Source organism: Rhea americana, unplaced genomic scaffold, assembly GCF_003343005.1.
Source record: "Rhea americana isolate MKP2758 unplaced genomic scaffold, rheAme1 scaffold_9, whole genome shotgun sequence".
NCBI lineage: Eukaryota > Metazoa > Chordata > Aves > Rheiformes > Rheidae > Rhea > Rhea americana.
This window is the reverse complement of record NW_028187088.1, coordinates 5,235,040-5,251,609: the sequence shown is the minus strand read 5'-3', so window position 1 is coordinate 5,251,609 and position 16,570 is coordinate 5,235,040. Positions and strand designations below refer to the sequence as shown.

At 43.5% G+C, this 16,570-nt stretch overlaps 1 protein-coding gene across 3 annotated transcripts in view; it reads left to right on the top strand.

Moving 5' to 3' along the window:
* Nucleotides 1–9,728: 9,728 nt before the first annotated feature.
* Nucleotides 9,729–16,570, top strand: part of BPGM (bisphosphoglycerate mutase) — a 37,222-nt gene continuing 30,380 nt past the window's right edge. For all 3 annotated transcript variants that reach the window (XM_085324045.1, XM_085324044.1, XM_085324043.1), the window contains exons 1-3: nucleotides 9,729–9,926; nucleotides 10,827–10,919; nucleotides 13,468–14,123. In XM_085324045.1, the coding sequence (XP_085180171.1) occupies nucleotides 13,523–14,123 (601 nt within the window). In that variant the 5' untranslated portion in view covers nucleotides 9,729–9,926; nucleotides 10,827–10,919; nucleotides 13,468–13,522. The remainder of the gene's footprint in view (nucleotides 9,927–10,826; nucleotides 10,920–13,467; nucleotides 14,124–16,570) is intronic.

Below are 16,570 nucleotides of genomic sequence, written 5' to 3'. Positions count from 1 at the left end.
CTGGCATTGTTTATACTTTTGCTCAGTTACTGTACGTGACCCTCTGGGGAGAGATGATAGTCACAGTCCRACATTGCCACAGCATTGGGCTAGCAAGATGCTCGAAGGGATGTATTTTTGGCTCGTGTACTGGGCATGGCTGGCAGGGTTTCAGCAGCATGGGCTGCTGGGTGCCCTGCTTGGCAGCAGGCCACGAACTGCCTGTGCGGATCACTGCTGCTCCCAGCCAGCTCTGAACTGGCAGGAGAGAGCCCCCGTGTGCTGAAGCTTCAACAGCATGCAGTGCTGGTGCCTGGGTGGGTTTAAGAAAGGGTGGCAGCTGTGATGGGTAGGGGGCAGGGTAGGGGGCATGTGAGGACACAAAAGGAAAGACACGAGGAGACCAAAAAAGAAACAGAGGAGACACAAATAGGAGATGTGAGAGGAGACATGGTAGGAGACACAGAAAAAGGTACAGAAGGACACACGTGGAAGGGGATGCTGTTGAGGACTTGGCTGGAGATGCACTCTGGGAAGTGGTGCCCCGTGCTAGAAGAGGCATGCCTTGGAGGCACCGTGGCTGTGGGCCACCCACACCAGAGCAGGGACACCCTGAGGGACCGTGGCTGTGGGCCACCACGCTGGAGCAGGAATGTTCCGAGGGACCACRGCTGTGTGCTGCCCGTCAGCCTGCCGAAGGGACGGAGCTTGATGCGTGGTGAAAAAAAGGGGAGCTGAGACTAGGAAAGGGGGAGGAGAGGAGTCTGGGTTGAAGCTGAGCCTGGGAAAGGGCAGGAAGGGTGTTTTCCTACACGTTAAATTGTTCCTGTCATTTTTGTTTCTCAACACCCAAATCAGTAATTAAAAGTTTATGCTAACTGGCAACAAATTCAAATAAGTGAAATTCCCCCAGTCAAGACTGTTTTGCTCATGACAGCTCCCAAGGAAGCTGCAGCCAGTCTGGCTTTGAGGCTGTAGTAACTATTACTATTATACATCAAGGAATTGCTGGGAGATCTCTGGAATTTGAGCCCAAAACTGTGTTGAGGAGGAAACTTTTAGCTTAGCAAAACCAGAGGAAGTCAAGATATATAGAGCTACATCAAATGTGGTGGTTTGRTGATAAAAAGAGGTGTAACTTGCCAACAAGAGGGCATGGGAGACAGGAAAAAGATAGTTAAGAGAACTGTGCCAAGCAGCAGGGAGCAGACCCTGGCAGGCACTGGAGGAGGTGCTGACAGCAGATAAAGGCAAAGCAAGGCATGWCCATGGTAGTCCCAAAGTATAACAYGGTTACATTTTCTTCTGAGGCTTGTCTACACAAAAATTTCACACTGTTTAGRAAAGGTTTAATTTTGTCAATGCAAATGCCTTTTTTGGACACATATCAGTTGAAGTATGTTGTATTTTRCTTTAGCTTACATCTGTGCCTTACCCACTTCAGTTAGACAGTGRAAAGCACTCTGCAGCAAAATAACATGTATCCTCCCACAGAGTTAGCATTTAACAGCTATTTAACAGCATCAGTTTTTGAACTGGTTTAATTAAACTGCAACTTCCTTGTACAAGCCAGGACTGGTTCTTGCGGAAGCAGAAGCATGTCAGTATCTTTTTGTGTCTTTTCTCAAACCCTAAAAAGAAAACTTCCAATAATAGACTGGAGCGGTGGACTAATGTGAGACTAGCAAATACCTTTGTTTAATTTTCTCCAGATGAAAATCCTGCCCCGTGAAAAGAGCAGGTACCAAAGCACCAGCAAAGACCRTACCTTTTCAGTTGTTTCTGTGGAAGAATGGACTTTGTAATGAGGGGGTAAGCAACTTAAGTAGGAAGGCCACTATGGCCAGCCTCCAAAGCCAGCTGGTCTACAAATGGAAAAACTGCTCATCCCAGACTTACATTCCTGTTCAGGGTCTGTTGGTAGGCATGGCTATCAAAGGAATAGGGGTTTTCTCTTGTGGATGTAGACTGTAGGTTTTTCAAAGCTCATCRCTTTTGAAAACAATCTGCTCTTTTTCATAATAAGTGGAGGCTCTTGTTCTGGCCAAAAAATATTTTCATGCTCCAGTTCAAGTTTCAGCTATCAGCTGTGTCTAGTTCTGGCAAAAAAAGGGGGTGCTTAGAATGCCTTAAGAGTGAAGGAAGGTATGTTTTCCATTTGTGAAACACAAAAGTGTTGAAAATATTTTCCTCATGTTTAAAATACAAAACAAAACAAAGCACACGCTAAAACCAATGAGATCATTTTGATAAGGAACATCATGAAAAATACCACTGTGCAGAATTAGAGCTGAGTGGAAATTGCTTTATAAACTGAACTCATACATAACAGGGCAGCCCAGTCATTTCAGTGGGCAAAGTAACTCAGGTTTTGTGAATGTGAGGGCAGAACTTTGTGTGGTCTTTCTCCTGTCAGACAGCAGGACCCAAGGGCCACAGGGGTATTTAGTGTGAATGCAGAAGGTCCAATGCTTYCTAGAAATGTTTGGTGTACTGTCCTGCACTAATCTGTGGATCTGTGCAGTTATTTCGCTGCATGCTTCAAGGTCGCTGTAGGTAGTCAGGCAGGCTTCTCCACTCTCAGCATCTGTCTTCTCCACCAGTAATTCAGGTGCATGCAGGGAGGAGGTTGTGAGCTGCACAGATTGTTCTGGCAGCATGGCATCATCTTGCTTCCAAGTGTTATCTGGTCTGAGGACTCTCGCTCGTCCTATAACCCGAACGTGCCTCTAGCCTGAGGGACTGAGGAGAGATGGTGGCTCAGTGTGGGTTGCTGCAAAAGCCAGGACAGTTAATTTGACCACAGTGTGTTCCCAACTGCCCTTAGTAAACTWGATGCAACCCAGCAGGCTCGAGAAAGTGGCTTCTCTGCATCTAAAGTTTATGAGCACCTATATCCTTAGAAAGACAAGAAACCTTGGTCAGATAACATAGGCTGCATTTTATGATGTCTTCCTCAAAGTATTATAACAAAAAAGAGACATAGTTCCTTTCCAAGATGTAGTTTATCAGATACATGCTACTTCTGCAAATGCCTTCTTAAGAAAGGCAGGACCAGTATGCCTGGATTTTGTTCTCATACAGATCTATTTAGTTGATCTCAGCTCAGTAACTTACTTGGAAGATTGCAGATGCAGACACTTGCAAAGAGAAAAATAATGACAGTAGTTACTGTTTAAATAAGTACTTGACCTATCCAGAGTGCCAAATACTGGATAGTGTGTAGTGTCTCTGGGAGACAGAAAGGTTTGAAAGTCATTTTTTCCAATATACTGAAGGAGATCTTGAATTACAGGCAAAAAGATCTTTGGTAGGTTTTTTGGGGGGGGGCAACTAGATCTAATAGCAGTAGACAGATTCTTAATCATAAACGCAGTGGAAATCAGACACAAGATGATTTTAATGAATAGATTTTCATGTGGGCAAAACAGGTATGAGATGAAAATTAGTTCTGGGAAGTTGGATRTCCTGGCTCCCTATCCATGCATGATTTATTACTCTTGACTACTAGCTTACTCATGCTCCTTTTTCATTAATGAAATGGAGGGAAAAATGAATTAAATCATGACCTATAGGTATTTATATATGGTCTTTACTCCTAAAGTTGCCTATGAAAGAATCAAATAAAAKGAAGGCTTGATTGTATGGCCTTTTGTAAGTCAGGAGTGACCCTGCTGAATTGTGAGAAGTTACAGTAAGGTAGAATGCTGTGACTCAGACCTGCTGTTGCTATTATCCAATCATGACACATAGGACAGAATTTTTATACAGGAAACTCAGTTTTCGCTCTTCTCAAAATCAGACTAAACATMAGTCAGATTTGTTTTGTAAACTGGTATGGGGCAAGAAAGCCRTGTATCATGGAAAGAAACTAGAAGAAGTGCAGAATAAATCTTTGCGATTTTTAGAGTGTTTGGGAGAAAACAAGAATAAGAAGTAACAAGCACTGCACACACCGAGTTCATGGTTAACCCGGTGTTCCCTTTTCTTTGTAACACAAGTAAAAAACTTCTAAGCAGTTTTTTTCAGGGTGAACCACTAATTTGTRATAGAAAGACATTAGTGCAAGAAAACAAATATATCCTTTGTGTTACTTGTTCTCACCATTCTCTCCARTAACACTGGAGTTCTCATTTTTTTACTTTTGAGTATATTTGCTCAGATTCTTATGCTGTTACTATGCTCTAATATCAGCACTGTCCAGTCAGTTTTTAACTAACTTTTCACGTTCTGACTAGACAYTTCCCTTGCTGCTTTCTTTTTTCCAGAGGAGCGCCTTTTAAATTATCACTCCCCAGAGAGTTTCTTACTGATATCTGATATCTGCAGCACTTTGTTTATCATAGAAAAAAAAAAAGTAGATGCATCATATGATTTTCTTCGCTTTTGGTACTGCTGCAGTAATTTAACTTGTACAGTATTGTGACTAGAAAACAGTGAAATACTCTAAACTAAAACCCACAAYGCAATATGGTCCAAATCTACAATATCTAAAAGTGGACCTTGTAGATGTTTAAAATGCATTTCTTGCTCTGGAAGTGAGATAACTGTTGGCATGCGATACAACTTCTTTCAGAGCTTTTTGCGTGCCGGAGGCAGCACCTGTTACTGCGGGGTGGATGCCGGCACATCCTTCCTTCGGAATTCAAACACCAAGTGCTGGGCTAGTGCTGAGCCAAAGAGGATTTGCTGTGGTTCCTCCACTCTCTGAATCATGTCTCAATAACCTTACATTTGTTTAAGAAAATACATATGATTTATCTAAGCATATAGGATGTGTTTTGGAAAAAAAATGACTTCATGCAGAAAAGTGTTTAAATATATGTCATCCATTTAAATTCTTTCCTTCACAGCACTGTGTTCCACACACTTCACTGTAGTATCTAGGCACCTGTTGCGATAAGGAGTCGCAATTTTAAGATACTTTAGGGTTGTCTTCCTTTACTTTTGTAATGGTTTTGAGGGCAAGAGAATGCAAGTTTTGTCCTATTTTTTCTGTCTATCTCAGATTGTATGTTTTCAGCTTGAGATATGTAGAAATATTTTTTTTAAGCTAAGACTTCAAATGAATACACAGATGTCATGTGTTTTACTTCAGAAAAATGTTTCAGGACATATCCAGGGACTTCTTTCATTCCTCAAAGCAAAATCAATTAACACTTCAGAATAATGTTGCCAGTACCTAACAATAGGGATTACATGAGAAATTCAGTTCCCAGGCTTAGATATGAAATACAGTGCCCCACACAGCAGCTTCCTTCCATCTGTTTTGCATTTAATGAAATGAATGTTTCTATGTATTTTTTTCTTCCTTCTCAGTCTGCCACTTATTCAACAGTCAGGGATTCAAAAAAACCTACTTCGTTACTTAAGACTAGAGCTGTGATTCTGGTGACAAATTCAGGGTTAGTTTTAGTGCTTACACACTCACTTTTCTTTTGTTTGAACAAACTTTTTCCCCCAAGTYGTGGAGTCATAATAATAATTAAAAAAAAGTAAAATATTTTATTTACCTTCCATATAGATTTTACGCTTCTGGTTTTGACAAAAAGAGAATCCACTCGGATGCCTGAAGTTATATGTTGCCTSCATACCCAAACAGGATGAAAGCCCTACTCTGTTTACATATTAAAGCCCTATTTCCCACAGGCAATAGAGCCCAGGCACTATTCAAACAAAAGGTGACAGATACTGTGCTGAGGAGCCTGAATTCTAATTCAGTGACTAATTGGTGTGCTAGGCATGCCTCACTGCTCTGTCAGATATATCCCTGAATTTTAGGTAATAATAGGTTTGGTTTAAGACAGGGATATGAGATATATTAGTAAATAGGGGTAGGTGCATGATGAAAAATTACGGACGCATAGGCAAGCTTGAGCCAAGAAAATACTGAGAATCACTTGGCTGATTAATGCGAGACACGAGTGGCTATAACAAAAAGAATTAGAGACCAAGGCCTGGTCAGGAGGTGGGAGTTAGAGCTGTATGAAGGACTTCGGGTCAACAGGACTCTCCTGCAATTTATGTGGCTGTGGCCTCAAGGACAAGAGAAACAGCTTCCAGTATGTGAATTCATATAAATTTGTGTGGTACGAGGCTAAACAAGTGGGTTTGGAGTAGAAGGTTGAGTGAAAATGCGATATTGGTATTTTGGGGACTGTAGTCTTCTGGGGATGGAAAAAAAGAAGGTGACTGGGGAAAGAGTGAATAAAGGAGTCATTTAAACCAGTAAAACTGAGTGAGCAGCGGTATGAAAAGAATAGGTAAGGAGAGTGAAAGTATGGCTAACACAAGTATGGTAGCAGTGTCCTGCTGTTAACGCATGCTGCGAGTTTTCCATGCCCCTTCCACATTGCAGCTGATTTCTTGCAAGATATGAAGCTTATGTTTACTACTYGTGAGATGCGAGAACCAGTGTTTTGGGAGAGTGATGGCCAGGGGGATTAATTTAGTCAGAGTGATTTTATGTAACAGTTCTGGATATTGGAGAACCTGTTTGAGAAATAYAGGTCTGTTTACCTCCCTGCATACAGTGTTTTATCCTCCTAGACCTCTCTCAATGCAAGTTAGCCGTGAATGGAAGTGGGCCATCAGAAAAGMTGTGGAGAAACGATTCAGTCATAGAAATGTGAAATAACAATTGTATGGATAAAAGAGAAAAGATAAAATCTAAAATGTTTGTGGAGGGAAAACTATGAAGTGCTGAAAATGKCCTGAATGTGCCAGCATCAAAAAAAGGGTGAGATTTCTTGGGTGCACATCTGGGCAGCAGAGAGCATGGGCATGCTGTTGGCAACACGTGAAGATTGAAATTTTACATTAGTAAACAGGAGGRAGAATTAGAAGGTTTCAGAGTTACTGAAGAGTGTGAGGATTTGATTACAGAAGCATCTTTTGAAGCTGAAATTATGAATGAAGGCAACTCATATATCAAATAATGTTAACTAATGAGCTCTGAGTGTTCTGGAGTGCTTTATGGTAAATACTTGATCTAGATTTGAACAAAGTAGCTATTCAGTGAACAAATACCAAGGGTGTAGAGCATAATCACTGGAGAATGCTCCTGTTTGCCAYGGTTTTCATCAATTATTTATCTGCTTTTCTTCCTTCTAGTTCTGTTGTCTTCTGTTTCTGCCTTGGTTAGCTCCAGACCTTGCTTTGGTTTGATGCAGTTGAGCTAGTGCCCTGGCGGAAGCTTATGTGTCAAGGAAAAACTTCCTAAACTGCTTCTGCCATAAACGTTCCAGCTAAAAGCATCTGTTATATCCTGGAAAGGTTCCAGGTTAGAGACCCTGAAAAACATAGCCCAGCTGTTGCAAAAGATTAGTGCTGCCAAATGAGGATAGCCATCTGGAAGAACAGTAACAAACAGGAATATGGCTTGAACTCTTTAGTCCTTGTGTAGTTTGAAATTTGAATCACAATCATTTGGCTGTTTTTGCAATATTAATGAAATCATCWTCTTATAAGACTAATGGTAATAACAAATCTGTATGTCATGGCAATAGAAGTCCTGGCTTGTGGCACACATTACTGTCTAGTGACTTGTGGTTATGACTCCGTAATGGCATGTAATGTATCTTTCTGTTATTTGTATTCTTAGTGACTGAAGTACATCCTATACATAGAGCTTAGACTCCTGAGTAACTGTTTTTCTTTKGATCTCTAGTATGTTTGGTCTTGCAAAGGCAATTCAACAGTCTGCTTGTGATGCCTTCATAAATAAAAAATTTTATCACTAGTAAGTTCATACAAGCAGAGACAGGCTTGATCTGACTGGGGAAAGGGTGACTGCAGGTGTATGTTCATGCAAGGTGATGCAGGAGCATTTCTGCTTACCAGTTGGAGCTGATGGATGGAGAAATAGAACTCTTTGAGATTTGGTGAACTTAGGATACTACTTTGATTACATAGGTGGACTGGCTTTCTACTGTAGGCTTTGGCTTAGAAAAAGTTGAGAGATGAAAGGTAACAGTCAAAGTTAGTAGATGAGCTGAAAAGCATTATATTTTTAAGTGCAACTCACATCCAATAGAAATACTTKGCAAAAGCAGCAGATTTTGTTATTTTTTTCTGTGCAGTACACTTAAGGTGGAGGGCTGATAAAACTTAAAATAAAATCTTTTAAAATCTCTATTTGCCCCATTTTTTTTACAGCTCCTTGCCTGTTTTTTTCTTAWCTGTGTATCTCTTGCCTTCTATCTTCATGTTGTACAGTCATAGCATATTAAAAATGCAAGATCACCCTTTTCTCTGCTTTGGAAAGAAGGTGATAAGAGACTGTGGTATGCCTTGAGCTTGTGGCACTTGTCACTTTAAATTATGGCTGTTCAAGGGTAAGTATTTAGAGAAGAAAATACGTATCTGGTTATGCATGCAAAATGTGTTCTACTATTTTTAAATGAAATCAGATCTATTGCAATAGAGGCAGTAAAGGACAGCACCTTCCCATACCACTTTTATCCATTTCTTGCTAGAGCTGCTCAGCTCATTTGTTTTTGATTATTTTGAATCAAAATTACAGCTTGTGGGTATGAGAATAGCTAAGATGATTTTTTAAGTTCCCAGACTCAAGTCTGTTCTTTCTGGTGATTTCATCATGAGTAATGAGATTGTGGACCCTTGCTGGAGCCAGCCTTACTAAAAACAGAAGGCCCTAAGACCAGAAGAAAATTTCAGTGCTGCCTGGGAAACCCCCCATCTGACTGATTCTGTGCCCTATTTCCTCTCTCCCTGGGAAGGAGCAAAGTGCTGTTAGATGTGAGCTGAGGGTATTTACCACCTTCCTTCTTCTGGAGAAGTTATGGGTGGCAGAGGARGGAACAAAATGACCCACTGTCTGAGCTCAGCCCAACTCCCTTTGCCTCTTCCCTGCTGCGACAAATGGGTCACCCTGCTTCCTCCCTTGTTTTTGCAATGCCCAGTCTGCACGTGAGAGAGGAGAAGATGCTCTGGAGTTGCCTGAGACGCAGAGGTGGATGGAGGTCTACAGCAGAGGTGGGTTTGGTGAAGCAGGTCCAATCTGYTGCCTATGTAGGAATGGGGAGGTTTCTGGAGAAGCAGGAAGCTGGGCTGTGCCTGGTAGTATTTTCTATGCATTGGTGTGACTGGACTACACCTGGCAGGCTCTCRTAGCGGGAGGGGCCACCGCAGGTCCTGCAGCAGAAGGTGCATCGCTGTGATCTTTGGTTTGGTAGAGCTGACAAAACTGCAGTATCACACATGCAAATAGYTCAGAAATCCAAAATGAGGTGAACCAACATCTCTGCTTTGATCCTTTACAGAAAAATGACCTGTTCTTTGAGGGCCAAATTTCTAACTTTGAACTGCTTGAACAGGGTGGGTGGAGAGGGTTGGCAAAATCCCATCGGGGTCAAGGGGGAATCAGGCTGGCCAAGGGAGGCAGCRGTAGAAGGGGTCAGGGCAGGAGGACGGCAGGCCCGGACACCTTCCCGCTGCGACCATGCTGGGGCTTTTGTCGCTGACGCCTTCGCCACAGGCCCGGAACAAACACCCTGTCCCACCTCCTCGGGGAGCCCCGAGCCGCCCCTGCGTTCACGCCTAACGCCCCAGAAGCGCTTTCAGCCCGCGGAAGCAGTCGCCCCCCGCCGCCGCGCCGCTCCCGCCGCGCGCATCGGCCAACGGCCGCCTCCTCGCGGCACCGCCCACGGGCGCGGCCTCATTGGCTGGGCGCCGCGCTCGTTCGCTGGGCCAGCCAATCAGAGACCCTCCCTTGCTGCCACAGCGTCGCGTGGACGCGGAGGGCTCCTCAGGCCGGGCCTGCCCCTGGGCAGCGCGTCCCTGGCGGGCTGGTGGCGGCGGCGGCGGCGGCTCGCGAGGAGGGGGCGACTGCTGCGGCTCCGAGCTCTCGGGCGGCGGAGCGCGGCGGTAGCTCTTCGCTGACCGGCTGGCTGGCTGGCTTCCCGCAGTGTGCCGCCGTCCTGCGGGTGAGGCGGCTTTGATTTAGTCTGGCGATTTCGTGAGGTGGAGGGATGATGGGGGGAAGGACGGACGGACGGACGGACGGACGGACGGACGGTTAACGGTCGTGCTGGGGCCGTCCGTGGGGCGGGCGGAGGGCAGAGGGCTCCCTGAGGGACGGGGAGGAGATGCCGGGGCGAGGGAAGAGGCTCCTTAAGGGGAGAGCCGGAGCCTCGTTGCGGGGGAGGGGAAGGGACGGGACAGGGCGGGACGGGACGGGACTCCCTGGGAAGGGACCGCGTGCGTGTTTCCCCGTATGTCCCCTCCGGCTGCGGCAGTGCTTGCTGCCTGGCTGCTTGATAACTCTCTGCCTCCCTAAGGAAGGCTGAGACACAGATGTGCCACGCAGGGCGTGTTTAAAAAGGTGTGTTCGACCTGGTTGGATTGAGGGGGGGGTCGGGTCTCCCTCTTTTGAAGTTAGGCCTTCAAGCAGTGCCTGGCTAAAAGCTCTGCGGGTGTGTGTGAGAGGTTGTTGTGAACAGCTAGCTGTGCTCTGCTACGCGGAGCCAGGGCTCTGCAGTGTTCCTGTCTTAACACTGGGTCCAGGTGTGCTGTCCAGATCTGTAGCCTCCATAAAGCCCTAGAAGCTTCAGGGAGACTTCTCTGTGTGTTAGATCCAAAGTAATTGCAATCTAAAGCTTTGGGAAGCAAATAATATCCTGGGACATCTGGGAGATAAGGAGCTTTCCCTTGTTGGAAATGCAGGAGCTGTACTTCTGTATCCTTTTTGGGAGGAGAAAACTGGTAGCTTTCCTAGCATGTACAGGGGGTATTTTTCTCTCAGCTCTGAGAACAAATGATGGTAGACTAACCATTTGCACTTCTGGTTTCTGTGAGAGCACTTAGTGTTTATTCTCTTCGTACAGATAACTAGCCAAGAGTGTGCGGTGACCTCTGTGTAGACCAGCTCTTGAGTCTATGCTGGGATTTGTGGATGTCGCTCAGTTGCCTTAGGAAAGGTGAGTAGGATTAGTTCCATGTGTTTGAGACTTTCTAGCTAAATGTTTCCATAAGTGGACTGATATTTAAAGAACCCTGTCACTGCTTATCCTTTAAGATTTTTTTTGAAAATGATGATTCTGCCTAATCTTGTTTATAACTGAACTGAAGTTTATGGACCCCAGATGAATTTWGTTCTTTGTTTAAGTCTTTTCCGGTGTATTCCTTTAGCTATCGTTTCAGGCTGAAAGCACCCAACTGCAATGGGTGCAAACAGGTGCATCTTTTTTTTTTTTTTTTTTTTTTTTTTGGGGGGGGGGAGTGTCTTGATTTGGCTTGTAAATCACTTGCTCTGTTCTTGTAGATAATACAGTCTATTAGTCTGAACAATAAAATATTTGAAGAGATGGAGCTTTTTTTGCTGTTGTGAGTCTTGAACATGCTGTGAACACGCTGCAATTTTTAATGATATCCATGGAACATGAGGCAGGGAGCTAGGGAGAATAGTTCGGCGTTAGGTTGAAAGCCATCTAAAATTCCTTTGTTATAAGACCGAGGTGTTAAAGGGTACAGTTTAGTCCTCTATCTGATGTTACTGCTAGGAACATGAACTTGGGTCCTAACAGAGTTAGGGTCTTTCTGTAACATGTAGCTGATTATCATGAATGGAAAAAGTTGAGCATATAAGGATTTCTTGTCCGAAAACCTCCATGTCCTACACAACTTATTTTTTTTTAATGAGACCACAGCAGACTTGCCACCATCCCTTCTATTTGCTAATTGTCTGCTGTATGTCAGGCAATACCTACTGATATTCTGTAAAATCTGGCAGTCCTTAAAGGCTGTTGTAAATCTAGGCTATACCAGTAATTAGAAGAAGTTACAGAGCTGGGGAGGTGCTGCATTACTTTCTTACATGAAGTAGACTCTCTTCTGTGGGAGTAAAGGAAAACTAAGTTGCTGTTCAGTCAAACAATATCAAACTACTGAGACTGTAAACTAATTGAGCTTCTGTATATAACCGGTAAAAAAGCTTATTTGGTAAAAATGAATGCTGACAYTGTCCTTAGTGCTTCCAAAAAACAGACTGCATGAGCCTTATCCATACTACTGATGTAATTCAAGGGCAGAGTGGGCCAGGATTTTMAGGCTCTTGATCTGAGGTACCTGGAGACTTGGAGTGTGATTCCAAGCAATTCCAACTGATTTAAGATGGTGGGAGCTCCTATAAACACATCTCTTCTGGAAATCCAGTATCCAGATGTGCAAAAATTAGACCTCAGATTTTTCAGCCTCTTGGTGGCCATGATTTTGGGGCCATATGAGAAAGGAAGAGTCATCTAATGGTCTGATCATGGGTCAAGAAAAAGGCTGCTGTWCTAAGCTGAGCTTGGGTGGTATTGTCTGCTAATGCTCCTTTGAGGATACAGCAATACCCTCAGTGCAGGGCAATGTTTTGGTTTCTTTCCTGCTTGTTCCATTTTTGTCTCCTCTGTCATCCCATTTCAGGATGATCAGGTGTCTCTCAAGAGAGTRATAGTGCTCTGTTGGATGGACTTATCAGGCCTCACACAAATAGCTAGAATATTTTTGGCCACACTGGAAAAGCTTGGGTGGGAGGACACAGTCCAAYTTCCACTAAAAAAAAATCAGAGGCTTCTGTTGCTTAGACAACAGGAGCAGAGAAAAATGCAGTGTTATTTGATCTTTGGAATGTGTAGCTGTCTTATTAAATAAGGACAGAAAATAYGCTGTTTGTGCCTACAGCAAAAAACAAAAATATTAATTCTTGTGTGTCAGAATCTGGCACTGTAATTCATAGACACAGAGAGGGAAAATGTACTTGAAAGTCAGGAGGAGAATGGAATACTCCATAAGATTGCTTTTGGACTGTATGAAAAAAGAGACTTACTGTAGGATGCAACACACGACTATCGTTGTGATGTGGCAGTAGAATTTGGAGGAATGGTGGGGGAGGGAAGAAGAGAAGTATCTAGTGGAGGAGGAGGAGGCCTGGAGGAAAAAYGAAGCGAAGAGATTGGCATAATTAGCAGAGTAGGGTGGGGGGAATGTGAGGAAACAAGTTTTGCAGAGCATAGCTGTGGTGAAATCTCACTTGAGAATTAATAAAGTTCTGTATATCACCAGTTTGAATTCTGTGGTCATTCTCTCCCATTACTATGGCCTAGGATCACTGCTGCTGTCTGTGTATCTGCGTGCCCACAGAGCTGGTGTAGGTCTGGCAGATGTTACAAGCTTGGGCTCCATATATGTCCTCTAATGAGACTGAGTCACMAGTGAGGTCTGCTTTGCTGGTTGGGAGCCACTGATGTTAACTTAGTCTCTGTTTAAGGGCTTAGGGGAAATCTGTAGACAGTACTTTTCCTTCTTACTTGACGATGGGTAGCCAAGAGCCTTTACTCAAAGGTAAAAGCTTACTCAGTAAACATCTGTTTCTCTGAATGTATTGATCCTGATAATTGTTTGCTCTCTGCTGCCATATTACTTCTTGTAATACATATTTTTTATGGAATGTGGTAGATCTAGCTGTCTCATGTCTTTCTTCAGATGCATTGTTACTAGATGCCAGACCAATCTTCATCTATGCCAAGCTGCAACTAAAATGGCAAAGTACAAGCTTATTCTCTTAAGACATGGAGAAGGAGCCTGGAACAAGGAGAATCGCTTCTGCAGCTGGGTGGACCAGAAGTTGAGTAGTAATGGGATAAAAGAAGCTCAGAACTGTGGCAAACACCTTAAAGCACTAGGCTTTGAGTTTGATCTTGTCTTTACCTCTATATTGAGCCGTTCCATCCAGACTGCATGGCTGGTACTGGAAGAGATGGGTCAAGAGTGGGTCCCCATTCAGAGTTCCTGGCGGCTGAATGAACGTCACTACGGTGCGTTGATTGGTCTCAACAGAGCAGAAATGGCTCTGAATCATGGAGAAGAGCAAGTGAAGATATGGAGGAGAAGCTATGATGTTACCCCACCTCCCATAACGGAATCTCATCCATACTATGAAGAGATATACAATGATCGTAGGTATAAATGCTGTGATGTCTCTCAGGATAATCTCCCAAAAGCTGAAAGCTTAAAAGATGTGCTTGATAGACTTCTTCCTTATTGGAATGAAAAGATAGTGCCAGAACTGAAAAGTGGCAAAATGATCCTCATATCTGCCCATGGCAATAGCAGCAGGGCACTACTCAAACATCTGGAAGGTAAGGGTCCTCTCAGTCTTCCCCTGTTCTCCTTACTCACCTGTTTGCAGCTTTACATCTTTCTAAGTGCAGCAAGTGCAGCTTTACATCTTTCTAAGTGCAGCAAGTGCAGTTTGCTCTCTAGCATGTAATACTTTCTGTCTGGATGCTATAACAATGTCTGGTTTCCAAAGAGAAAGCGAAAGGCTGACCTACTGAAAGAAGAATCAAGCTGGGGAATGAGAGAGGTCAGGAAGAATTAATTGGGTTARTGTAGCTCTTTTGAAGAGCCAGGCTCTTTCCTTTGCTTCCCACTGCCTGTTTTAAACTAGTGTATCCAAACTATAAAGTTAGTCTCAGTGGACAACCTCAGACTCTAACCCTTCCTCTTCCTCACCCCTCTTTCATTTATTCAGCTGCTATGTCAGGGGGGTTGAAGTCATAATCTGTTCATTAAACAAGCATTGTTATAACAGCAGAATAAAGTGCTAGTCTTGGAGTTGCAGAGGAAATTATTGATAACTCTTTACTTACAAAAGCTGTTGTGACAAAGAGTCTTTGTAGAGAGCAGGTACTTGCAAAATAACAGTGCAAATGCATAAACTTCAGCAATATAGAAAATGTTACCAGTGAACAGTTAAATGCTGTAGCTCAGCATAGGGTTTTTAATTTATTTGGGACCTAAAAAGGAAGCAAGTGTACCTTTAAGTCATTGCCATATTTCCTTCCCTATATTAAAGACATGGCTTCTAGTTTCAGCCCTCCTGAGCTGGAAGACAAACTATATTAACTTCCTTATGTCCATGGATAGAGTTAGTGACTATACACAAGTGTAGTCTGCTAGAGATGTAATTGCAAGTATGCACAGATTGGATTTTGCTCTTTTTTAAGTAAGCCAGAGTAAAACTCTGTGCTGTTGCACTTTCTGCATCGGGGCATGCTAGAACAGTCAGGACAGCTAATTCTTTAGCAGGAGTCAGATGCCCAGGGCATAAGGATATACAAATGCCCTCTAGAACCACAAAGGTAGTGAATTCTGGGCTACAGGTAACTGCTCTGGTGCAGGAGGAAGACTGGTTCAAACCACTTATCCTGAGGTGGTCAAGGTGGCTTATCCAAACTATATGAAATGATAAAAATTAAAGGAAAAAAGCTTTGGGGGAGCCCAAGCGCTGTCCCCTCCCTCCAAAAGTGCTGAACTGGTATAGGAAGCCAGGCTAACAAAGCCCTCTTGGYGGGGTGATACACTGCGAGCTGACCAGAGTTCCACATGAAACCCTGAGCCATGTTGTGTGCAGGCACAAGCCAAGGCTAGAGGTTGACAGCATCAGCAACTGGTAATGCTTGTTTTTTAAGATAGTATGGCCAGATTCCCTGTTGCATTGGTGCAATTAGRGATTAATTACAGCTGAGGCTGAAACTGGAATAGCTTTATCCACAGTTAGGTTAGAGAAGCTGCAAAGCTGCTGTTTGAGATRGTCTCTTAGCTAGATGTATTTTCCTACTTGCACTATATAAATTAAGAGAACGAGTAGAGCTATATCCCTTGTCTGTACAACATTAGACCTCATCCCTCCCAATTCACGTGAAATTTGAGGCAGAGTCTGGTAGAGGGTCTAATTCTGTTGATTGAAGGCTGTCTGTCAGCTGCCCCAGTTCCCACACAGGAGCAGATGCCATGTAAGTGATGGCTCTTTTGCACCCCACGCAATGTAGATCATCTGGATTGCTGCAGAATTGACCTAGAAGTTTGCATAACCAGAGCACTTTAAGACCTGATACTGCAACCTGCCTTTTTCTCAGAACTCCCACTTASATCTGTCAGGATGTAGGAGGTTCTTTGTCTGTGTTGCTGACTGTCTCCCTTTCTCTCCTGAAAGGTTGTGAGCCTCAGCTGCTCTGGAGCTTTGTTTGAGTTGGACATAACTCAACAGTGCTTAAAGTTTTTCTGCCTGTTGTACTCCTAGCATCTGGTGTGGGGTGGCCTTGATTTTGTGTGGATTTTTTTTTTTTTTTGTGACAGGCTCAGTGTGCCCTGCACCTGAGTAGAAGTTTCTAAGCCCTTTCATCTGTTTATCGTAGCTGGAGCTGTGGGATTTTTGGCATTTAGATAACTGTACTCCGTATGCCTTAAGAAATCCAAGCATATACGACTGCTCCAATCTTAGTCATAGTTACAGTGTTTAATCTTTGAGGCTATTRCTGGGAGACTTTAAATGGCAGTAAAGATAAATGTTTTCATTCAACATGGATCTGAAGAAACAGACATTCCAGGGTGAAACTTTGTTCGAAGAATACCTTTGCTGAAAGGTTTCACGGGTTACCCTTAAAGCTGCTATTTCAAAGAGGTGTTTTTTTAAAAACAGGCTTGCTGTTCTTTGAATCTGAATGTTTTCCTCGTTATGATTAATTGGTAAGGAGCTTGAAATGTTATGACCTTACTTTCCACTTGCATGCGTGCGTGCACA